Source organism: Rhea pennata, chromosome 4 (assembly GCF_028389875.1).
Source record: "Rhea pennata isolate bPtePen1 chromosome 4, bPtePen1.pri, whole genome shotgun sequence".
In the NCBI taxonomy this organism is placed as follows: domain Eukaryota; kingdom Metazoa; phylum Chordata; class Aves; order Rheiformes; family Rheidae; genus Rhea; species Rhea pennata.
In genome coordinates, this window is record NC_084666.1 from 37,914,975 (window position 1) to 37,940,952 (window position 25,978).

At 37.3% G+C, this 25,978-nt stretch overlaps 1 protein-coding gene and 1 long non-coding RNA gene across 2 annotated transcripts; one reads left to right on the forward strand and one right to left on the reverse strand.

Annotated features, from left to right (window-relative positions):
• On the reverse strand, positions 1-24,118 carry NEIL3 (nei like DNA glycosylase 3). Its single transcript, XM_062575784.1, has 10 exons — positions 23,907-24,118; positions 20,988-21,103; positions 15,906-16,040; positions 14,631-14,844; positions 12,941-13,015; positions 10,125-10,291; positions 6,263-6,432; positions 3,475-3,877; positions 1,119-1,293; positions 1-299 (listed from the first exon to the last, which is right to left on the reverse strand). The coding sequence occupies exons 1-10, from the start codon at positions 24,021-24,023 to the stop codon at positions 123-125; spliced, it is 1,749 nt and encodes a 582-aa protein (XP_062431768.1). The 5' UTR covers positions 24,024-24,118; the 3' UTR covers positions 1-122.
• LOC134140489 (uncharacterized) lies at positions 92-3,888 on the forward strand. The gene is made up of 3 exons (XR_009958406.1): positions 92-395; positions 2,267-2,556; positions 3,539-3,888. It is a non-coding gene; the product is annotated as an uncharacterized LOC134140489 (long non-coding RNA).
• Positions 24,119-25,978: the final 1,860 nt, after the last annotated feature.

Consider the following 25,978-nt stretch of genomic DNA (forward strand, 5'->3'; position numbering starts at 1 on the left):
TCATTATGAACCAATAAACAGAAAAAAAAAACCCAATAATAACTAAAAAAGTCAAATACTTTTAAGACATCCTAAGGAGCAAATAACTACAGAATGTCATTTTACAGGTGAAAATTTCAGTATCAAGCAATAATCTGCATACCTGACCCATTATCTGCCCACTGAAAAAAGCCACATTGTTTTTCCTTCACAAAAGGGCACACAAAAAAGTTCTTTCCATTATTGGGACCAATCTTCAACACAGTCTTCATAACACAGCGCTTCCCATGGTTACAGAATGGAAAATTCAAATCAGCCCACTGCCAAAAGAAATAAGTTTTAGTGTATGTGATGGCTATGAATTCCTTATTTTAAAATTGGTAACAGAAATAGATCTACAGAGGAGGCTTTAGCAGGTAAGTGTACTTCTCCTGATAGTTAAGACAACTTGTTGTCTTTTGTGATTAATGATTTTAATTTTTCTGTAACATTAATTGTAACTACATATAAATTAGTGTTAAATATTTTAACTTTGTAACTTTAGAACACACACATTCTTTAAAATTAAGGTGTCACAGTTATTACTGTCCTGAATTCATTTGCAGCTGCCTGATAGTAAATGACTGAGACAACTCTTCTCAGTTAAATAAGGAGCAGTGGCCACAAGTTGCAGCTGGAACAGTCTCATTAGGCATTAGCACAGCAGTTAGCTAGACATTATGGCATCTCCGTCTGTGGAGGTTTTCAAGATTTTGGCTAGACAGATATATGTGTTGGTAAAAGTCCTGCTTCAAGCAGGAGGTTAAACTAAACAGCTTCTAGAAGTCCCTTCCAATCAACATTCCTACTATGTATCTCTCCTACTTTGCACTCAGTTAGATTGAGTATTTGTACAAGCAGATGCCTGCCTTCAAAGCTATAAGAAGTAAATAATAAACTGCTCATTCATAGCTACCATTATGTTCTCAGTTTCAATTCAGTGTGCAAAAGTATCCAAAATGACCTTAAGCTTTAAATGGATTATATCTTTCCACAATTACAGAGACTAGGGTAAGTGAGCAGCAAGGAGACCTACTGAATTAAGGAAATGGCATATAATCTTATTTATTAGAAAACAGACTCCGAAATCTTATACGTACTTGAAAGTAGTCACACTGAGATTCTCTGGGTAGAGGACAAGTATAAAACTGTCTGCCCTTGTTTTCTCCTTCCTTTCTCACAACTCTGAGGCTGCAGAGGCGGCTATGTTTAGTGCAGCGAGGATGGCCCGTGTTTAACGTACAAATACCATCTGTCATATTAACTTGATGTTTGCTGTAATGACAGGTTAAAAAATTACTTCTGCATAATGTTAAAGGGAGTACCAACACCACATCCAGACAAAGAATGCTTTCTCCTACTGTTAGGATAGCACACTCAATGTACTTTTTCACACAGTGGCAGCCAACAAGCTTGCTTTTCTAATGCACACTATTGTGCTTTTAAGTAAAGATGAGTGATTCCTAGGAGTGAACAGACAACTTTAACTCTGTGCTCATCTTCTAGGTACTATACCAGTTTTCCCTATCATTAACTATTGTTTTAAACTATTTGAACATATTCTTACAATCATCTGCAAAACAAATCATAGTCCCTATATTGTATCCTCCTTCCCAAATTCCAACATGCACTAAAAGAATTCTCTCAGAAGAGGAAGAAAAAAACGCACAACAATATCAAGTAATTACTGAAGGTCACAGATGTTTATGCGCTTCACAGATGCGCTTCACATCCTCTTCAATAAAAAGTTACTATAATGCTCCAAATCGTATTCTGACAAAAAGTAATCTAGCTGAGCAGGTGGAAGTGTTCTCTGAAGGAGATAGAGTTTCTGTCTTCATTCCTCATGACTGAACTAGCCAGAGATTATCTGAATGCAATTCACAAGGCTCTTCTTTTTCACATTACAATTTTTAAAAAAGGTTAGTATCTCTGAAATAGATATTGCTAATCTATTTACAGAGCAGAAAAGCAGTGATGAAACCACAGTAAAAAGAGAAAAGATTAATTAGTTCACTCCATTCTTGCTAAGTTTTTCAGCTTAGGAGCTTTATGTTGTGTTTTATATCTGGAAGGTGACAGTCCTGTAGACATCAGCAAAGTTTTCTTCCAACATCTCATTAAAATGAGACACATTTCTGGCACAGCTTCAGAAAAAAACAAACTCCCTCAAACTGTAGATATGTTTAAATTGATGACTTGCCATAACTACCTGTTGCTGTCTCATTTTCTTTGTGCTTCCCTCTAGTCTCAATTATCCTGCCTACGTCCTCAGTTCTCTGTGGCCCTTTACTGCGTAAGGAGAATCTGTATTCATACAGCCTAGTATGCCAGCAAGCAAGATCTGATTTCACAACCAGGTGCTTCAGCAGTGAAAAATACTTCTACATTTCAGAAGAAATACATGACCAAGAATTTTGTAGCATATCATGAATGTCTTTCACATTCACTCTATATAATTCATCACCGTTAATTTTATCAACTTTGCACTCCCATTATTGCTGTGGATCTCTGCCAGTCTTCTTCCTGACAACTTCAGTAAGTTCTCACCAAATTTCTCTTAACTAGACTATGGATGTGTCTGAATAGGGCTGTGTAGCTGTAAAAATTCAGGATGGGTGGACAGTCAAGTAATTACATGTAGGATGAGGGAAAGATTAAGAGAAAATAGCATTGGGAGGTTCTTCAAATTACCAGTACAGAGGTTCATACCATGGACAAATATTGAAAACTGCTAGTTTACAAGTCATTTTAATTAGAATAAGTCAGTCATTTGGCTACTCTCATTATGCTGTAAGAATTTAAACATTTAAAGTGAGATAAAAAGATTTATCTTTCGTGCTTCTAATATTCAGATAGATAGCATTTTAGCAGAGTTCCCATCACAGATCTGTTTCTCTTCTCTTTAGGTTGCAATAGGTAAAAATGCTAAGCATATATGCTCTTGCAAATAACAAAAGTAAAGGATTAAAGACCATCTCTTTAAACAAGGAAAACAAATTAATGATCAAAATAGTAAGAAAAGATCACCTGTCTACTTTAAAGAGGGACATCAGTTCACATTTTGGAATCTTTCATAATGATTTCAAGATCTCTCTAAGAATACAGCAACTACATCACTAATGCAAGCAGTGATCAGATAGTTCTTTAGACAGAACTGGTCCAGTTTACTGATTAGAGCTATACCGTGCTATTCCATGTAAAAATCTGAACTATGAACAGCAGTTCAGTTAACAACAGGACTGGCTAGATGCCAAAATCAGGACTTTTTCAGTAAAAGTCTAGGTCATTAAGTGTTTTTGAAATCTGAATGTAATTTTAGTTACCCAGGAATAAGTTACCTCTGACAGAAATCTGAAGCCAATGTCCGAACCCTACAGTATTCCATTAGTCTTCAGGTATAAAGTTTGTTTATGTGATTATAAAAAGACTTATTTACATTTTAGAATAACGTACCTGATACCTATATTATGCTGGAGAACAGAGGATATATGATCAGTTTTCTGCTTCTTTTGGACAGGTTTGAAAGAGAGAGGCTGCTGATGGGAGGATGAAGCCATAGCCGTGACATTTGTTGAACAGTACTTGTCTATGCTTCCCCCTGACTGGTATCCATTATTTTGGATTTGATCCAAATTTCTCTTTGGTGAATCATGCTGAGTGTGTCCATCAGATATTTGGGTATTGTTTCTCAGAACAACTTTGCTACCAAGATCTGTTAAGACAAGGGTTGTATGTCCAAATGCAGCTTTCCTGTTGATCTTTATTTCTACACTTGGCTTTCCAAAATCATTACAAGGGTACTTCATTAAGCTTCTGTTAAAGGCTACAGAATCTTCATCATTCTCTATCTTTGGAACTAAGGAAAAATAAAACATTGGTTATAATCCATCTGTGTAGAGCAAGTCTATAGATCATATTTATAATCTACAACTGTTCACAGAGTGAAACAATGAATTTACTTCTGTTTACTTTACATCTTGAAAGATCGTAAAACCTGTCACAGATTAGATATAACACCAAATTTCTTCAGTTACCAAAGCTATTACAGTTTTGGAGCCAACATTGTGTATTTCAGGATAACGTTACAGTTATTTGAATAGGGCTAGATTTGAAGAGTATTCTATACTTGAAAGCTATAGGAGAGGATGGAAGACAATTCTATACTTGAAAGCTATAGGAGAGGATGGAAGACAATTCTATACTTGAAAGCTATAGGAGAGGATGGAAGACAGGGAACCTTAATGCCTGTAAGATAAGAGACATAAGCAAAGCCATATTTAAAAACAAAACAACCCCCCCCCAACTCAGATAACACTTCTACAATGTAAAATCTTATTAAAGAAAAAAAAAAGTTTGTAATAGTATTCCATTAAATCTAACAAGTTTTCAAATTCCAAGCCTGTTTGCAGTAATAGCATATAGCTAAAGAAGCAAAACTTAGAAGTAGTATGGGAAAAGAAATGGAACAAGATTTTGATAGAAAGCTTTAGAGATCTGTGCTGTGCAGAGGTTGCTATATATTTTAAGATCCAGCAAAGAGTATTAATTCTAGGAGAGATGTTGATTGGTAAATCTGAGTCTGTGTGCAGATTAAAGGTTATAGGTTTCTGGCACTGATTTTGCAGTGAAAGAACAAGGTGATTAGCCTCTGCTGGCAACAAATCCTATGCTATGCACAAAAATATACTTTTCTTGATTCCTGGCTTGGGAAACTGGGAGTTTAACTGGAATAAGAGAGGAGTTTGATACACACCATTCCATTCATACGAGTGAATCAACACTTACGTTAAAGAAACAATTTAAACTAATTTTGTAAAAAACAGGCATCAGTACCCTAAGATGCTTCTTCAAGCAGGCTGGGAGGTTTTTGGCACTTTGAAAAGTATGGCTCAAAGTACCCTCAAGAGCTATGAGAATCTGTGATCTTTAATTTCAATTTCAGCATATATACTTTAAGTCACGTTGTTAAATCCAAAAGAACTTTTAAACAATCAGTCCTGGAGCTTAAATAGATGCATTAATTCTTCTCAAATATGAAGAGCCTGTATACTACTGAAAAGTAGCTTCCCTCAGTTTTGCAGAATTAACGCTAGAAAAATAAAAGATTAAGTTGTAGTATGCAGACTTCTGACACTTTATTGAGTGATTCTGTAGGCACAGCAAGAAGTAAGCGGAGGGTTAGTTTTTAAAGTAGAAGAGTTTCAATTAATAGAGCTGTTATAGAATCAGCTTTAGTTCTAAGAAGTCACATACATGCACACCTTTAGACTTATGTTTCTTGGAATACATGGAACAATTCAAATGTCTCTGAGCATGAGTGTTGATCCACCTAACTTCCTGTAAATCCAACTGCAGAATAATTACAACACTTTTACTACAGAAAGTGAAAGAGAAAACTAAGCTCTGCTCTTCATATTTGAAAAAACGAAACAAAAAAACCTACCAAACCCACACACAGGTTTCAGGGCCAAGGTGAAGTCCATTACTTCACTCATCTGTTTTTAATATCTGCATTTCTAAACAGAAATCTGGACAGAAGGCTGTCATACTCATGACATACTGAATGAGTATGTTACTCATTCAGTTCTATTTCCATTTTCTTTTCACTTTCTGTGTCTCATACACTGCTGCTGCTGCTCAATGAGAGTCTAGGTAGTAGCAGTAAAGCTTCAGTAAGAGATAAACAACAAATTTAGGAAGCAAGTCCTGAACCATCCCTATTTTGAACTTGGAGTTAGCCTATATACCTAGCCCATAAGAAACCCTGACTCATCCTTTGCAAAGAGTTCTAAAATACACTCTCCTAGTGCTTTTGTTCACATGAAAGAATAGAAATTTTTGCCCTCCCCTCACAGCAATTTTCTCCTCTATCAGAAATATGCTGCAAACATTTGATGACTTTAAGGGGAGTTGAAAGAATGAGAGAACGGCATTTTGTCTCACTCCTTCCCCCATTAAAAACAAAGGGTCGCAGAAATTGCTTGTCCATAGAATCCTCACTTGCACACAAAGCTAGAAGATTGGACATTTTTAGTGTTTTAGTTTAAGACAAGACAGTTACCATGATTGGTTCCATAAGATTCTCCCAAAATCTGGCTTTAAAGTTAGTGAAAGTTACATAAAAATGATTTACAGTTTACCTATGAGGCACTTTTCTATAGTTTTATGGTTCTGAAAATGGCATCAAATATACAATCCTCTTCCCTCCCCCCAATCCAAGTTCCAAACTATCTTTCAATACCTTCAGGCCTTGAAGTCAAGCAGGCATCACAAATTTTAGCAGAAGGCTTGTTTATTAGGGTACAGCGCATACATGTCCACTCTTCTTCAGATTTCTGAGCTACATGTTCATTAGAACATGACCCCCTGCCATATACCCAGCCAATTAAGCTATTTCTAGTTGGCAGCTTGCTGTGAAAAAAAAGAATGATGTTAGCATTTTGTGATGTTTCTTCTACAAATTACCCTACACCACTATGTACAGGGAGACACAGGGCTAGTGAACGCATTGTTACAGCTGTCTATTTGAGCTTGGACAGCATGTCATGATTAGAATTTGATCTTCTTCTTTACCTAAAGGGCAAATCTTCCCCAATGCTGGAGAGGTAATATAAATAAAAATATTCAAACTGAAGTTGACAGAAAGCTAATTATTGTCCCATTATACTCTATGGCACAATACTCCAGCCTTTCTCAAATTCTGTACCATTTTCAAGTACTGCAGCAAGAAATCTGGGGAGAAATTAAGATTGTTCTAATATTTTTGCTTCTACAGAATGCTAGCTAATAAATGCATTAACGAATGAAGAATTGTCCAGAGGCTGATACAAAGAAATTCACACAATATAACAAACAAATTTCTTGGTTATCATTTAAATGATAGCCATTAGGTCGTGTTATCGTAACAGCCAACAGAACTGAAAACCTTAAACTTAGAAGATTTGTCCTGTGTGTCACCATTTGCTAAAATACTTTTAACATTTAGGAGCCTGTTCAAAATTAAGAATTTTCTTTCTTGCTTCATGATTTTCTCCTCTCATTAAAGGAAAGATGTCAGAAATGTTCAGAAATGTCCTACTTGTGACTGGTGAGCCAAAGCTGTACTACAAACACTTCAATAGATTTTATTTGTATTTATATTCCTGTAAACTATCACAGAATGGCTGAGGTTTGAAGGGACCTCTGGAGGTCATCTAGTCCACCCCTGGCTTGCTCAAGCAGGGTCACCCTAGAGCACATTGCCCAGGATTGTGTACTAACGGCTTCTGAGTACGTCCAAGGACAGAGACTCAACAACCTCTCTGGGCAACCTGTTCCAGTGCTCGGTCATGTTCAATGATAGCACCTTCTCATGTTGGCAGATTTATTTGCTGAGAATCATAGTTACTATTTTGCAATCATTGCATGTTATCAAGGACTATTTTTGCCATAATATCCAGATGTTGTTAGCATATTAAATATAACAGAAACTGTTATCAGTAAGGCATATATGAGAATTTTAAAGTACTATGGTTGATAAGTGTTCAAACATTTTTCTGCATAACTTGTCATGAAATTATGCACATTCTGGAGACTTTTTAATATTAAAAATTTAAATATTTCAATTAAAAAATAAAATGCTATTTTGGGGAATTGTTGAGATATTCGTCAGACCTGTCATTTATTCTGCAATTGTCACTCTCAACAGGCTTCCAAGATATGCTTCTTTTGTAATGGTAGGGATATCCATTACCTACCACATCTTTCTCAGCAAGAAGGGTATGGACAATAATGAGAAATGCTCACAGTTCAGAGATCCTGTGCTGTCAAGAGCTAGAATAGACATTACAGCAGCATTCACCAAAATACTGCAGCTAAATAAGAAACAGCTTAAGTGGTAAGTCTGTATTAAAAATGGATAGTTTCACATTATTAAATCATTTCTACTACTGAGGTATCAAAGATGCATTACTAGACTGTTTATATTCAGCATATCCTATGTGTAATCTGGTATGTTTTCCTGTTTTACCTGTTTATCATGAGATAGGGGAAAAAACGTGTTTTAGAGATTCAGGGTACATTTGATTTGATAAGGTAGCTTATAATAGGTGTTTTGTTCATATTTTCAAGTGAGTAAAATCATAAGCTACAGAATTTGACCCAAGAACCCACTGGGTGAAATACTACAGCTTATGATCTGCATGCAATAAGTCAGTCTGATCACAATGGCTCCTTTTGGCCTTGAAACGTGAAAAGCTTGAAATGGCAGATAAGCATTTAGTGGCCATTTGAGTTAAACATACTTTGATAACAGCTACTGCATAATAGAAAACACAGACCAGCAGAATACAACAATTTGACATTATGATGAGGATATCACTAAAAATGACTATTTTACAGCTACTTTTACCACATTTTTTTAATTGGAAGATACCACTGTTTTATTGTTTTCTTAAAAAAAAATGCAACAGATTTTTTTTTAAATTAAGTCTACCATAGCTACTTTTCTGCGAGAGAGAGAGACAGAGAGAGAGACAGAGAGAGAGACAGGAGAAATTATTTTTTCCTGTACTATTTTCTATTTGACTCATTGGAACATTGTTGTCCTCTTACTTCCTTGCAAAATATTTCTCATTATAACCTTTGAAAAATATAGCAAATTGAGGTTATCAGCATGTGAAATATTTATCTTCCATGCTGGACTTTTCTTTGTTTGATCTGTGCTCAAGGATGATTTTTAAATCTTAAGCAAGAATCCCTTCAGCCATCTGAGTTACAGTTGTCTTAAAAGAAGGGGGCAGGAGAGGGATTTGCAGGTTGTGTAAATCTTATCCTCTCCCCCCTCCTCCACCCAAAAATGTATGTAATAATGAAGGCAAAGTTTGTACAGAACAGTATGTTTTATTAGACTGACAAAGCTCAAAATAAAAAAGCAAGCTTCTGAGGCCTGAGATGAAAATTTTCAAGAGCAATGTAAGTGTTTACGAGTGAGTAAGACTCTTCTGAAACCATTACTTTTTGCCTCTGTGTGGTATCAAATGCTTTTTGTGCTTTTTTAAAAATAAAAAGCAAAAAAGTTGCTGCTAGCACAATTCACATGGAACATTCAGTGGCACACTTTACTAATAGCACAGATGCAAAGCTGTCTAGCTGTTCCTATTTGATTGGAGGGGGCTGTAAAGGGGCACACATTTCTTTCTTCCCTCCACCATTCAACTCAGTGGTATGTAAACATTCAAGCCTATTATTTTGATAATATCAAGAATATGGTGCAGTTTTTCCAGAAACAGTGCATAATTCTGCGTACTATGAATTGTTCAATACATTTCCCACATTTGGTTACAGTACTAGCTATTTAATAGAAGTTAGGCCCTTTGAAATATATAGGTATCAAGAAACCAGTTTTAAACACTTGTAAATGCCAAAATATTTATTTTTGTAAAGTCAAGAAACTTTGGATATTAAATGCACAAGGATCCACCATATTTGTGAACTGATGTTTTCTTGCTGTTACAGCACTTTTCAGACAACAACTATGCTCAAGTGTTATAGAATCACAGCCATACTGTTAGAGAGATACTGTGAGAAAAACCTTGCAAATAGTTAATGAGACTCAAGGACAAGGGAGAGAGAAAAACAGTACTGCAAAGGATAACCAGCTTCAGCTAAAGAACCTTGATGAAACCACAGCGCTTTGAAGAATGCGAGGGGTAGGTAAGACAAAAACAGCAGAATAACCCAGAAGTGACCTTAGGTTCATTAAGGCTTATTAACATATTAAACTTCACACCCCCTAAATGAATAATGAGATGGAAATGACATGATAATGATGTTACCGCCTCTTCTTCGCTTCCTATGCTAATTAACAGGAATGTGAAAGCGCAAGCGCAGAGCGATTACCTGAGGTAATGAAATTGTAACCAATAGAAAGATTTGTATAAAATACTCCCTGAAAAGTGTGTATAGATCAAGAATGAGAGGAGGAGAAGGTGTGCTAGCTTTGTGGATTTACCACCTAGCACCCATCTCTGTGCAGAAATGAAATAAACAAATATCTCGACCCTGTGTGTCTATTGGTTGCTTGCACACCGGGTAATAGCACCCAGATTTTGGGACAACAATACCTCAGATTGACAAGCTGGGGATCAGTCTTTTGGCATCGACAGCAAAAGTAGGTCATCCTGTCGTTCTCTCCTAAACGACATACTGTGATCTTCCCATTGCACTGATGACAGGTAGGGCACCTGTATACTTTGTAGTGTTTGTAGAGTGGAGAACCTGTTTTGCGACACTAAAGCAGAACATATTTAGAATACAAGTTAAAGACCCAATAAAAATTTAATTTCAACTGAAGTCAGCATTAAAAAAAGGCCAAAGAAAGGCAAAAAATCCCCTCCATATGTAAACTGACAGTTGAATTACTACACAAAGACATTTAAGGGATACTCATAAATGCTATTACCTGTACTTCAGACTTATGTAAGAAGAGTTGACTCCAAATCTAGACTAGAGTCTGGAATTCTCCACATAATAAAGAATAGAACAAAACCAGAAAACATACTTGCATGGCACAGGCAAACATATGCCAGGGCTCCAGCCTGAGTCTGGCTAGATCAGCTAAGGCTGATTTAGCACCAGTCTTTGACCTACTCCCTGCTGGAGTGTTCCCAAGGAATTTCACAAGCAGCAACATAGCATAGCACAAAAAAAGAAAAACAAACAAAAAAATCAACAAAAAGCCCCCCAGAGGCAGCTCAGGCCTGACACTACAATCTGGGTTAATCAAACTTCCCAAAACCTGGAGAATGGCACAATGCCATATTCCAGAGACTCCATATGAGCCAGCCTGAACCCAGTAAAGTTTCACATCAGCACAAGCCATGCAAAACACAAGCTGGCCCTTGAAGAGCCACGCCAAGCTTCCTAGATTGTGGCAGAAAGTCATATTAAGGGAAGCATGGTACTAGTTTAGTACATGTGATCTAATTAGCCCCCAGAAGGCTGACAAACAAGCACATCTCATGAGAAAATTTGCATGAAGTCATCATAGGCTGATAAAACTGGTGAAAAAAACAAATAGAAAAGAAAGTAGGAGAGCCAAGTCAGCTCTGGACAGTTACATGAGAATCAGCACCGTAGTCTCAGTTCCATAAGCACAGATCAGATGATATCAGAGCTGGCCTAGCAAAACCAGCCCACCTCTGACAGGCTCTAGCTCCACAATGCTTGAGGACTCATGGATTTTTCTGAGAATACAGGTGGCTCAACATATTTGCTTCTGCTGCAGCCATATTAATTAGCCTTGCTGAATGACAGCTGTTTCTGCTTTTGAAAGTACAATTCACTATCCAGTAATTTAACTGGAAAGTATTTCTATTACATATTTGCTTGAATATTGACAAGCAGTTTGTTTTTTCATGGATTTTTCCTAAAGGTTGGAGTTAATTTCTTATCTGTAGAGCCACCACTCAGTAACTTAAAAGCCAAACAAAAGCAGCAATTATTTACATCAATAAGATTGCACATCTTTGGATCTGTAAGGGATTATTTGAAATAATAATACAGTATTATTACTAGAATAATATTTATAAAGAACAAATATTGTGTAAGTACAGATTATAAAAATTTTGAAAATAGATAAACAGAGCTACAGAAGTTTAAGCTATTTGTTTACTGTCACTCCAAAAGCCTGTTGCACATCTAAAGGTCTCAGTATTATAGCTAATGCAGAACTGGTGCTATCTCTTTACTGCTAGGTTTCACCAGTATGGAGAGTGAGATTTCCCTTGCCTGGAGAGATTGAACACTTCTCTTCAGTGAGTTGGGGGAGAAGCAGGAATTTAAGCAGTTTTACTATTAAATTTTTATTATTAAACTGTATTAAACAGTTAAAGTTTTAACCTCTGTGACAGAAAGGCTGCATTAGGAAAATTAACTAAGTGCTCTTCTCTTTACCTTCCAAAGACTAACTGCTTGCTTTTCATAAACAAATGCTGAGAGAAACAGACAGCCATTTCACTGCTACTGTTTATTTCTCTGCAAACAGGAAAAAAACAAAACCAAACAAAACCTTACGTTTTCTCTACGAATCCTCTGTTTTTAAAGTTAAAGAGCAACTGCCACCATGAACCAGGAATTACTGGTTTTCAGGGGAAGAAACAAATGCTACTGATTTTGTAGCAGTTTGAAGAACCTTGAATTCTCCCCTCCAGCAACCAAAAATGTTGTTTAAAATGTATCAAGATTCAACTCATTACAAGAAAGATAGAGAAAGCCTGATAGAAGGCTTTTCCCCATGATTAATAATACATTGACAGGAATCTCAGCACCCTATTCATCAGCTGCATTTGGCAGCCAAACATCTCACCAGGACACTTCCCACATGCCTGCGAACTACTTTCCGAAACCAGTTTTAAGCTCCTGTCTTCTATACCTGGGCAGACTTCCTGTTAACTATACAAAATTAACCTTGTTAGAAGTTACCATTTATTAGTCAAAAAATTACTATTTCAAAGTTTCATAAATGAAGCTATATTAATTCAATCACCTTCCAAGGCAATTCTTAGTTTCGTGTTGAAAGATGAACTTTACAGTTTAGTTATTTTGCCTGTAAACATGTGCTCAATGTACATCAGTTCTGACATGTGCAGAGTGCCTTTGCAATGCATACACAGCAGAACTGAACTCACTCACCAGGCAACATGGTGTCAAACTCATCTGCTGCAACTGTGCCAAGGTTCTGCAGTGTTTAAAACAGGCTACACTCTACCACCTCTCCCCCATTTGACAATTCACAGTTAATAGCACCCAAACCAAGATTCTTATTCACTGAAATATTTGTCTTGTTGCATCTTTTTACTGTTTCCACTAGAAGGTAACATTTAACTAAATACACGCTGGAGCCAAGTTTTGGAGGTTTCTCAGAAACATGAGGCCTTACCTTATAAAAAAGGAGGGCAAAGTCACGTGTCATTTTCACCAAGTGACGTATATGTTCATCCGTCAGTTGGCAAACCTGTGAATAAGACAAACACAATTTTTTACAATATTAGTATGCTAAGCAATAGTAAGACCACCTGTAATACACTGGCTGTCCAGACATCTTCAGCAAATATGGAATTATATGGCTTCCTGTTAAAATGAATTCTCTGGCTACATATTTTATGTAATATCTCAGTAAAATAGTATATTTACACATATAACTCTACACAAACTCGTTGTGTGAATACTAAATAGCGTACTTTGTCTCACTGCTGAAAGGCACACTAGATAAAAAAAAGTTTCAGTGGTCTTCCTCTACATTTGACGTAAGAGTTCCTGATCATAGGACACTAACATGAGTTTTAACTTCTTGGAGTTAATAACTCTTACTTCCCTCCCGGTTTCCTAGGGGAAATGACATAACTTAACTACCATTAGATAGGCTCTTTCCCATGAGAGACCTTCAGGAAGAATACTTGAGCCAAAGGCACGACAGTTTGAGAGAGATATATCAAGTCACTTTTTTGTTAAGAATATCAAAATTCTAAGTCATATTTTTCTTTCCTCTGCCAGCTCACATGGTAGACACACCCCAATGCATTTTGATTAATACCTAGGCACTGAAGTGGTTTGCCCAGAGGGGCTGTGGAATCTGTCCTTGAGATTTTTGGAACTCCACTGCGTAAGATCCCAGACAATCCGATTTAATGTGAAAGTTTAGTCTTGCTTTGAGAAGGACATTAGAATAAACCTCCAGGATGTCCTTTCTAAGTTTTTATTTTTATTTTTTTAAGATATTTTAGAGAAGACTAATGAAGGGATTTCTCTGTAGTTTCAACAGAACCAGCATTCAAAGTCCACAGAAACAAGGTATTGATAACGCTGTGGAGGATAGAATAGTTCACTTACCCTTTTGTTTTGTTATTAACACTGATTGAGAGAAAGCATACAAGCACAATTCCTAACCTATTCATCCAGCTTTGGGTGTTGGATACATAAGAAGGCTTTAGCTCCTGTCAATTTTAACTTTTGTTCAAATAAACGAAGCATAGCAGCAGTGCCATTTTTACATTAACATTCCCCCAGAATGGATAGGCTCTTTTCTACAGCAATACTTAAGTCTTAGAAATGATAAGCTGCTGCAAATGCACTGACAACCTTCCCCAAACTGTAATGAATATCCATTCACTTCAGAATGGATATCATCATACAACTCTAGATAAGATTCAAATCCAGACTGATCCTATGAAATCTCTTATGCAAATTATGTTTAAAAGATATATGTTGTAGACTTCCAGATACTGTTTTCATCAGCTTTGCTTTACAGTCTATATAATTTCAGACTCATTTGCAAACATCAGACTTTATTCTCCACAGAAGTTTGCAGACACTTGCTTGAGGATGCAAACCAAAGAAATATGAGAATACAAAAAACAAACAAGCAAAACAAAAACGATCTCAGCTAGCATAAAACAAATATCCTAGATTATAACGATAAAACATGAGTTTAAGGTCTTAAAAGAACTTAAGTAATAAGAAGTGAAAAAACAAGACTTCAGAGGATATGACAAAATGTTATATAAACATTATATATTTACATTCCTAATATTTTGTTGTCATTAAAAACAATCTTGAGGCATTTCACCCACTTTAACAGCTGGATGGAGGCCACTGTCAAATAGTGCTTCATTTTTTATGATATTTCCCACTCCAGGTAATACTGCTTGATCCAGTAACACATCACACAACATGCGGGATTTCTGCTGCTTAATCTCACTTTCTGCTCTTAAACAGCTAAATTTTGGAGAGCAGACATCCAAACTTTCCATCCTTCTCACTTTCTGCTCACTTTCAGCTGCATTTCTGGAAGAAAAGGCACAGTAAGACATAGAGTATTTTTAATTATATGCTAATTTACCTATATGGTTTTAAATACAACATTTTACGATATGATGGTACATTATATCATTATATGCAGATAGAACAAACCAAGAGAATACCAATGACAGGCAGAGGTATTATGGAGCATGCTAGCATCTGGCTCAACACACAAGAAAGAAATCACCTCTTTTTGTTCATGTTAGCTTGAAAAATAATTGCCAGGTCCTTGTCTTAGAACTATTTTGAATATGGAAATATCATGGTTTTGGACCATCAGCCATAACTAACTATAAGATTACAGGGTCCAGTAGTTCCAACATGATAATAAAAGATAGATTGTATTAAACCTTGATTTTATGAGGTTAATTTTAGGTTTCACAATTAGGTTTACAATTAAACCTAATTTTAAAATAGTAAAAAGTACAAAGTTTCAAAATAATTAATTGCAAGAAGTCTCAAACTTACATAAGCTGTTATGTTTTTTAAACATGTATGTGAATTAATTTACAAATTCCTTTTCATCCAGGAGCCTCAAATGCTTTTAAATCAAGCTTTCTATTAGTTTTATTAGCATTGAGAAGTACAGTAGGGATAACATTAACTTGATGTATTAATCCAACTAGAACAGTAACACAATTTGCTTTCAAAAAGGAAACAAAAATGAAAATTGGCATAAAACCTTGGCATAAAAATTTAAAACCAATAATTGTCACATATGAAGAACCTTACATTCTTATCCTTGTTAAGAAATTGAGACTTGAATGCAAATTAAAGGAGTAATGGGGTTCAGCAATCAAATCAGAGGACAGAATTCAATCCAAATTTAATTCTCAGTCTTGACACTATTTAAAGAGTTATTGCATAAACTACCTGTATATAAACTGATACAAAAAGTAACAGATAGTAGACTGCTATACTATAAACATGATATGTTTAGGAATTTTTATTATATTTGTTTCTACAATGGCAATCCAAGCACTTCAATAAATTCCATTAATAACATAGTGACAATCACATTGTGATTTCATTAGTTTTTACCTTACCTATACTCTACTGTTGCCTCAAAAAAACAAACTGTATCCTCTGCAAGCTGTATCTCCAAAACTGGTAGTGCTCCATTTCTGTCTTTCCTTCCATCATGATTAATGCACATGGAACCATTCATACCAAAGTGAACCCTGAGAAAAAACAAAGTTATTAAGGGTATTACCTTAGACTTAGGTTAGTCTTTTTTTTTTTTTTTTTTTTTTTTTTTTTTTAAGAATTGTGAACTATTCTGATCTAACTAAATCAGTATGCATGTGCATTAATTCTAGTCATTAACAGTAGTATGGCAGCACATGACTTGTTCACATAGTGCTCAGTTCCCAGGGAAGAACTCTTTCTGCCCCAAATTAGAAATACTCCAAAACACAGCAATTTTCAGGGAATCTTCAGAATTTATTACGTAAATGTCAAAAGTGATCATTAAGTAACACACACTCCTGGTCTATCTCAATTAGAATAGTTTTGCTTGAAATGCCAGTCTTTCACCATATGTTCTAAGGTCGCCAGCAAAGAATTAAAGAATTGATAGACAACTTCCCCAGATAATTTTCTGTTAAAAGGGGCAAAAAGTCTTCAAAAAAGAAAGGAAAGATTTCAGTCCTCACACTGTCAACCCTGTTACCATATCAAAGCTACTTTCAATAATGCCATAAACAATGTAATTAACAACTGCCATATGTTGTTTTTCTGCTTTTCTTTGCCTATGACCAAGGGAAAAACTGCAGGTAAATTAAAAATTAATAAAAGAAAAAGTGAAAAATACACAGATGGCAAAGTAGTGGAACAGACTCTTCCAAGCAATCCTTTTACAGATCACCAATGCTTTAAGAGGTTTTACATTTTAAAACATGTTCTACTGGGGAACAGTCTACCTAAGCAAAGGACAAGTTTGATTGTTGTCCCATCTGGTTTGTTTATGTATTTATTACACAATTACCTGATACATTCGCCTCCCAGAAAGCAGAGAGAAGAATGGAGGTAGTGCCCTACTTCTATACTTCTTAAATGAAACAGATTATATATCAAAAAAGGTGGATTATTTTCTAGATACAGAAAGAATGACTAGATCAAACTACATGTGACCAAAGAAACCCATATCATGTGTCTACTTCCTTTTGTTTTCTCTTTGCTGCATATCAGAAAGGACAGGCATTTTAAATTTTTTTTATACCCAGGTGAAGACAACAGTTCACTAAGTGCGATCGTAAGTCAGCTTTTTATGCAACTTCCTAATAGCATTTATTCATTAAATTTTCTTCAATTTTCAAAAAGCTGTCCCTTTCAAAAGATTTTTTTATTTTCTCTCAATTCAGTTAATATAGCTATTTGGGCCAATTTTGTTTCTAACAAATTCCAGTTCTCAAGTTCCATAAATAATACTACATAGGCTTAGATAGCTCCTCCTCGCCCCTATTATTTAAGCAAGCTTTAAACTCTCATGTACTGCTGTCAATTAGAAATGCATTAAACATTTCCTGTAAATTTGTTTTAAGGAAACAGCATGCACATTGGTAGCTGACGATTTCTTTTACCAAGCTCCAGTACACTATTTAAAAGGAGCCTAAAAAGCCACAACTACTAGCTGTCATAGCTACGTGCCAGTTCTTGACTAGGAAAATAATTCACAGTTATCTCTATGCATAAATCCCTTTTACATTAGGGAGCCTTAAGAATATTACAAAATTTTGCCTCTGTGGTTCATTACTTTGATATGCTAAAATGAGATAAAAATGGAACTCTTCTCATTTTAACTACAAGTACAAAAGTTTCTCTAATTAAACATAGACATGTTATTCAATGACAGCTAGTAGTAAGTTGATGAATTTATTGTTATAGAGGAGAAAAAAAAGTAAGTTTTTAGAATGTTTTCCTGTCACACAATATTATAAGGCTCTGGTTTTATTTAAAACATTCCCCCCCCCCAAAAAAAAATAAAAGAGCTCAATAACAGCACAGTCTATTATAGTGATAAATAAAACTCTTACAGTTCATATTATCAAATTCTAACAGCTAAGACATGATTTCCAGCCAAAAAAATCTTTCCTTTCACTTTAAGGAATTTGGGGTCAACAATATATTTTATCTTCTTTCAGCTATACAAAAACACAGGCACCTTATCAATTTTTAGAAATAAATTGTTTATCACTGTAAACTTATATTAATAGCACATTACAGAAACTAGGCCTAGTACCATTTCTCTCACATAACTGTATCACTTATGTGGCAACATGGCCTCCATGGGACAGCTCACTAGCATCATTGGACAGTAACCTCTGCAAATATTTTTAGCCATTTCCTCTACTGCTAATTTTTTTTAATTTTTTTTTTTTTTTTTTTTTTTTAGTGATTTTAAAGGCACATTCAGAAAAAAATGCCTCATATTTTCCTAAAACTTTACACTTTGGTCCTTTGGTGACTTTGATGCACTTGTTTAAATGAGTATCTACTTAAAAGTAACAGTACCAGTGGTTAAGTTCTTTAGGAGTTATTGCTCATTGTACTCTCTAAACAAAACTAACTGCCCACTTTATCAATTTGTAGATATCAAATATACTGAATTGGATTTCCTTCTTTGGTTATTTGCTATCTGTAAAATGACAATATCTCAGAAGTGCCTGCCTCACTTTTAAGTCATGCAAACAGTAACCATACTGTAAAAAAAGGATTTCATGGCCAGATTATCTTCTTCCACCAGGCAGTCATTTCCCACTTGAAAAAAAATTCAAGAGCAAAAATTCAAGAGCTTTCAGAGCTCTGTCTTTCAGAAAACATGCTACCTAGGTTTTTCTGACTAACATTCAGTATAACTACCAGGATTTTACAGGAAACCTTGGCAGACAAGAAAAGCTGTTCCTGATATGTTGAAAAACTATGTATAGATTCAGAATCTGTACAGCAGTAACCCTTTTCATGAAAAAAGTCCTGTATCTGAAAGTAATACAGTTTTTTGAAAATATTTTCTTATTGTACAATTTTTTCCTTTACTTATCCGAATAATTTATAATATAGTCATTTAAAAAAGGGTAACATCTGTTTCAGGTACTTCCCCTGCCTTTTTATTTTTTTCCTTTAAAACTAGCTTCTGTCTTTTTTTTTTTAATTGCCTTTTCTTCTCTGTTTAAGAAAGTCTCACACAAGGCAAGAGAAACTGATTAGGACCATAATCCTATCCTTCACAGTTCTGTCTTCATAGTTACTTGTAAGATTGTTGTATAAAGCACTGAGTGTTCTTGTAAGACTAACACCTTGTTACTCCTTGAGAAAGGGTCACCTTATGCTATTTTATAAAGTATTGTTAATGATTCAGCTTAAACAAACTGCCACCTTTAATATAATCATCTATAATTCTACCTTAAATTAGGGTCAAAAACAAACAAAAAAAAATAAGTGCTTATTCTATAGTATCTTTTTTCTATTAGCATATTTTATGTATTTTAGATATTTTTAGTCAAATATTTCTTCATATTTAACCTCTTCTCTAAACTATATAACAGGAATGTGACCAGGGAAAAACCACTGGTATACCTCAATGTAAAATAAGAACTTGGGTTAGGTTTTGTTTCTTCACATAAATAATTAGCTAGATGATGAACAGCTAAGTTCCCAGGGGACACCCAATTCCTTTCAATTGAACTGTCAGACACTTTGGTTGATGCTACAATGGAACTATAGGAGAATAATGGGAATTGTAGTTCTCACTACCTTTTTTCCTCAGATAGTATTTTGCAGTAAAAATTGCTAAACATCCTAAAGCTGCACTAAGAATTCATCTATAGGGAAATCTTGGTTTCTTCAACCATCAGGCCTAATCTAATGTCCTTTAGGAAGGACTTCTAACTGAAAAGTCTTTTGGAATGTTGCAATGGATATCCAACACCTGTATCAAGAGATTAAAAACTCCAGAAGAAACACCTGGAGGGAGGTGGACTATTTTAATAGTTTACAAACTTTTACTCCTAGAGACTTTCAGCATAATCACATATTAGATTTGGGGCTTTTGTTTTTATTTTATTGCTTCCATCTTTTGTCACTTTGTATTTAAAATGAAAGATATACCTTTTCAAGGAGTACTCTCTGTATTAAAGCTAGATGTGTATACTTTTTCTATATCAACCCCCTGGTTGCATTTCTCTAACACTTGGAGAAATAAGCATATTAGCACAATATCCGATAACCAGCAATCCTCTGCTATCAGAGATCAGTCTGCATATCATCCCAGGTAATTACCAATATATCACTTTACTTATCCAGAGTGCAGCCACTGTAAACTCTTCTATTCTCAGCCAAGCATTTTCAGTCCCATCACTCTCCCACAACAGCAGTGCCACTGGAAATATGTCACTGAACTGTAAGGTATTTGTTGATGTTATCAACAATCAAAAATCATGACCCGGCACCTTTCAAGATCAGTTACTAAGTGACAACAACTGCCTTGAATGTAGAAGAGGAATGTAGAAGAGAGACTTTTTTTTTTTTTAATAAATAAATAAATAAATATATATATAGGAAGGTGAAAGAAAGGCATTAAATATAAGCATTATCTATTAAATGTAAGAGCCTCACCTATTTATGCTATAGTAATTAGCATAAAGAACAATTCTTTTTTGTTTTAATAGGCCATTACACTGCACCTTTTGTTAAGATTCATGTTTTAATTGACCGTTACAGTACAGAAATATGTTGAACTACAGTTGAAATACAGAATCTAAATTGTTTAAGGAAAGCTAAAGGTAATTGCAAATACAGTTTGTAATAGATGATACTAAGCAACTGTATGCATTTCTATGAGTTCTGTCCCTAAAATAGCGCAATTTTCTGTTTAAAATAAAGCATTTCAAGGAACAACTGTTCTTTTCATACACGTTTACATTATATCTTAAACTAAGAATAAAGCAGTAAGTTGTCTGAAACAAGTTAAGTCACTATTTAGTATTTCTAGCATTTAAAGACAGATTGCAGAGAAGTTTGTAACACTAACTTTCAAATCTCTGGAACTGACAAGAACGAACAAGAAGATTCCCCCCTGAAAATGTACAGTTTAAATGCATGAGGGACTTTTTTCATCCTCCATCTCTTACCTCAAAGCTATCTGACCAAAATACATAAAAAGCTCCTTTCCCAAAGTTTCCACGCCTCTGTAAACATGTCCAATAAGGAAATTGTGAGCAGGGATTTTATTCTCATTCACGGAAATCTGAAAATGAGTGCGCACACACACAAATTACAACAGAAATTACAATAATTTGATTCTAGCATCAGTACTCATTCAGCTCCCATGTACACAGCATCAAAGCTTTTCTCTTTATGCAGCTCTATCAAAAGCTGAGGATACTTACTAAGGAAATAGGTAGTCATGATTACCAAGGATATCATAACTTAGCCCATGCTTTTCTGAACTGAAATAATGCATTTTTTTAATCAAGTTATTTTATGCATTTTTCTTCAAGTCAAGAATTCAAACAGATTTTCAGGATGATATAAACCAACAGGTACAGTTTGGATTCTAAATACTTGTCAAAGAGTTAATTCTGCAATTTGTGGAATTCCAGACTCCTCAAAATGCCTCTCGCTGGAGTGTTTAGCCATGCTAATAACATGGTGCATTGTGTGTAGAGCCTAGACTAAGTCTACAGAAGTGTTTTTCTCTTCCTGCTAGCTGAAAGGCTAATCTCAGAAGATGCTGAGCAGCAGGTAGAATACTATTAAAGGAGAAAAAAAATGATAATTGTGAGATTGAGGCAAAAATCTTTTCTTGAATAGCATGTGAAATTTAAATAAGTAAATCCATGTGCAACAAGGTTTATTTTGGTTTTAAGCCACTTAGGATTTCTTAAACTCAGTTGAGAGTCAAATTTGACTTGGAAGACTAATTTGTTCTTCAAAATATTTTAGGTTAAACTGATGCCACTTTGATATCAGGCAAGCCTTTGTATTAATCCTAGTATGGAGACTCTTAAATAGTCTCTATGAGTATGGAGATTCTTTTGCACTGGCCAAGGCTTTATCCATGATTAATAACCATTTCAAGATCTAAACAGTGCAAAAGCCTTGTGACGGTTGCCTGCTAGTGAAGAAAGTCATCCTGAGGTGACTTTTACGGTACAAAGTTAGGATTGTCAATATATTTAGTGAAATTTCTTTACGTAACTGCAAGGGCATAACTCCTTAAGTTTGAAATCAAAGGCCTGAAAGACATAAAGCTATAAAAACTAATCTTTTGATTACATATCTTTTAAACAGAGCAAGTATCTTGAACTACATTCTTTCTAAAATAGATCTTTTATTTAAGTATTATCTTACACTAACTTACATACACAAAAGGAGGAAAAATACACACCAGCTTTCTGTCTGGTGATATCCCACATACTGAGGACACAAGCAATGCATAACACTTCTCACAGCTAAACAAAAATAGGCACGAGAAAAAAAAAATAGCCACCTCCATAATCAAAACCAGAGTACTGGATCTTCACAGCTCATTAGCTAGAACTGCTCATTTATACGCTAACATCTTTTTTCTACCAGAAGGTCTCATAAGCCCCAGCAGTTTTATACTGTTGAATTATTTTATGCTGCCAACAAAAAGGATAAAAACTAGTAGAGAAATTACATACCGTGTATACACTGAGAGCAGAGATGCCACATGAATTATTTATTTAAATAGCTGATCGAATTAATGTGATGTTTTTAAAGCTAATACTTATGTAAATAAATTCATTTTTCTGTAGACTAATGTGTATCTTTGTCCTGTTTCCTTCAATTTTGAAGGCTTATGAGATCACCCAAAAAAGCATTAAAACCAGGAAACTAATACTGTAATTTTCCTTGTACCATGTTTCCTGAAGCCAAATGATATTTTAAAATTTACCCTTTTTAGTGAACAGAAGGAATTCTACCACTTCCCTCATTTAGAAAAAGCCTAATTTTCTCCAGCTCCAGCATCTCTTTAAACACCTTACTGCTAAGGCTAATTTATTTTGTTGAAGACAAGAGTATTTTAAGGCATATCAATTTAAAGGAACAAAAAAAAAAGTGTGTGGGGCGGGAAGCGGGGGGAACGCTGTCAGCTAACATTTGCTGCGGTTAAGGCTCTGACATAATTACAGGGCAAGGGAAAGGGATGTCAGCGACACTAATGATCCTGCTCTTAAGTTCATGTCATTCAGCCAAACGTTCCCACGCTTCAGCAGCCCTACAACTCCTAACAGCAACGAGAAGTCTCCTTTCCCAGACCTGGCAGAATTTACACACACACGCTAACCTGCTCTAAGCACTGGCGGCAGTGCCGCCCCGCCAACGGCCGCCCCGCCAACGGCCCCCACCCCACGCCCCGCCCCCAACGGCCCCCACCCCACGCCCCGCCCCCAACGGCCGCCCCGCCAACGGCCCCTTCCCCACGCCCCGCCCCCAACGGCCCCCTCCCCACGCCCCGCCCCCAACGGCCGCCCCGACCCCAACGGCCCCTTCCCCACGCCCCACCCCCAACGGCCCCCTCCCCACGCCTCGCCCCCAACGGCCCCCTCCCCACGCCTCGCCCCCAACGGCCGCCCCGCCAACGGCCCCTTCCCCACGCCCCGCCCCCAACGGCCCCCTCCCCCAACGGCCCCTTCCCCACGCCCCGCCCCCAACGGCCGCCCCGCCAACGGCCCCTTCCCCACGCCCCGCCCCCAACGGCCGCCCCGCCAACGGCCCCTTCCCCAACGGCCGCCCCGCCCCCAACGGCCCCCTCCCCACGCCCCGCCCCCAACGGCCGCCCCGACCCCAACGGCCCCTTCCCCACGCCCCGCCCCCAACGGCCCCCTCCCCACGCCCCGCCCCCAACGGCCGCCCCGACCCCAACGGCCCCTTCCCCACGCCCCGCCCCCAACGGCCCCCTCCCCACGCCTCGCCCCCAACGGCCGCCCCGCCAACAGCCCCTTCCCCACGCCCCGCCCCCAATGGCCGCCCCTCAACGCCCTCCTCCCCACGCGCCACCAGAGCAGCCCCCGGCCCCTCACCGTGCCGCCAGCTCCGGCTGGCGATGCGCTGCCCTGCGTGCTCCGCACCGCCTGGCCCTGGCGCACTCGGGCGCGGAGCCTCTCTCCGTACAAGGCACAGCACGGACCCTCCACCATGCCCAAAGCTCGCCACCTAACGCTGCACGTCCGCCCGCCGCCTCTTCCGTTCAAATCTCCCGCTCGCTTGGAGGCGGTGCTGCCGGGACGCGCGTCGCTCCGCCTACACCGGGCGGCCGTGGAGCGAAGGGCTGCGCCGCCCGGGCGAGTCCAGACCAAGCCTGAAGGAAGGCAACGCCATGGAGACGCTTGTTATACCCCTAGCGGCAGGGCGGCGAGGCACAACCGCGAGGGGAGATCTGGGGCCGTCCAGTGAGGGGAGCGGAAAGGGCTGAGCCGTTTCCTCGTCCGTCACCGAGAGGGACCCGCCCGCTCCGTGGAGAGTCCGGAGGGCGGGGAGGTGACATACCTCTCTTTTCAGTCCCGGCCCACCCATCACAGCTTGATCTTTGAGCTTAGAGGACCGTCTTCATGGATGGGGAACAGTAACCATGTGAACATTAAGCAACAGGCTTCGTTTTGCCAGACACTGCAGAGAAAACGCAGTATATCCTATTTCTGTTGTTCTCAAGTGTGAACTTCAAATATCCTCAAATGCATAGTTCAGTTATCACTGGATTCCTTTTATTGTTTAAAACACCCTTGCGAGTACGTCGTTCTGTGAGACTCACTTCGTGCACAATTGGAAGTTCGGCCTTAGCAGATTAAATAATAGGTTTTGGAGGTTGTCCAAATCTGTTTACACAAGGAAAAGATTCTTTTCACTGCTGCATTTGAGGTAAGAATAATAAACTCTATAACATTTAAGAAATTTGAGGGAATTAGTATTTGCACGTAGAACGTTAGATGCCATTTCCTGATGTCCACCTCCAGAGGTATACTCACACTGGCCTAAATGTCTCAGTTCACAGTTACTTACATAAATGGATCATATCCAGGCTTTTTCAAGCTTCGTGCCTTGAATATTCAGGCCTATTCAGGGCAGAGTGAAATGCTTCTCATTTCCTAAAAAAAATGAACACTTTTTTCTCCCCAAAGGCAGTGAATAAATCAGGTCAAAGTATTATGTTTGCTAAAATTGAATTGTGAAGCTGGGTATTTCAAAGTTAGGGTGTCCTGCTAAATGTAATCCCTTTCCATTTTTTGTTTTTCACAGTGGTATGTTTGCTGTGAATATTCTAAATTCTAAAAATAAGGCAATCATTAGCCAAAGGATTAAACTCACTAGTCAGAGAAAAGAGATCACTTATGTTCCAATATATGTGAAACTCAACCTGATTTTTCTGCTACCCTTGAGTCTTACCTTACTGGTCTTCCAAAGGTGTAGAAATGGGTGCATAACTCATACGGATGCATTCACATAGGAATTGAAGTACCTTACAGATAACAGTTGTTTCTGTTATTTAGTTATTAAATATAAAGCATTTAATGATAAGGGAGTTTATAACTGGACATTCTTCAGCAGATGGTTTGTGCAGCATGTTACAGCACATCGGGTTTTAAATTCTGCATCAAATTCTGCAGATGTATCTGAAACTGCAATACTAACCTTGTAAAAGATTCTTTCCCTTTTCCCTTTTTTAATTATGTAAACAAATTAGTTTTCATTGAGATTCTGCAGTAACTCATCTTTTGCATGCCGTTTTATACTCCCTCATGTTGAACTCCAGGTAGATACAAACCATTGTTCGTGACTGTTATATGTGTTTGGTGATAGTTGATAACAATTTGGAGTTTCTTTGTGTTCAAAAAAATGTATTTAAGAGCAACTTGTTCCCTTGCAACAAAGGGAAGAGAGGCACTATAAGAGATATGACACTTCTATAGTGTCATATAGTGCCCAGTGCTGAAATCTGATAGTCAGGGTGTTTTTGTTCCATAGTGTGAAATGCAAGTACATAAATGGCAGCAGTTGTTGGGCAAAACTATTGGTGATATTGCTGCTTACATATTACAGAGTGGTAAGTAGAATCAGCTGCTTTTATAACAGCAATTCTTTCAGTCAGGAAATCTCA

Excerpts from the sequence above, each read along its gene's own strand:
- NEIL3 (XM_062575784.1), bottom strand. The coding sequence starts at position 24,023 with ATGGTGGAGGGTCCGTGCTGTGCCTTGTACGGAGAGAGGCTCCGCGCC. Across the intron at positions 6,433-10,124 it reads CCCCAGCTTGTCAATCTGAG|CAAGCTGCCAACTAGAAATA; the intron begins GTATTGTTGTCC and ends TTTTTTTCACAG. Across the intron at positions 3,878-6,262 it reads CTTGACTTCAAGGCCTGAAG|TTCCAAAGATAGAGAATGAT; the intron begins GTATTGAAAGAT and ends ATTTTTCCTTAG.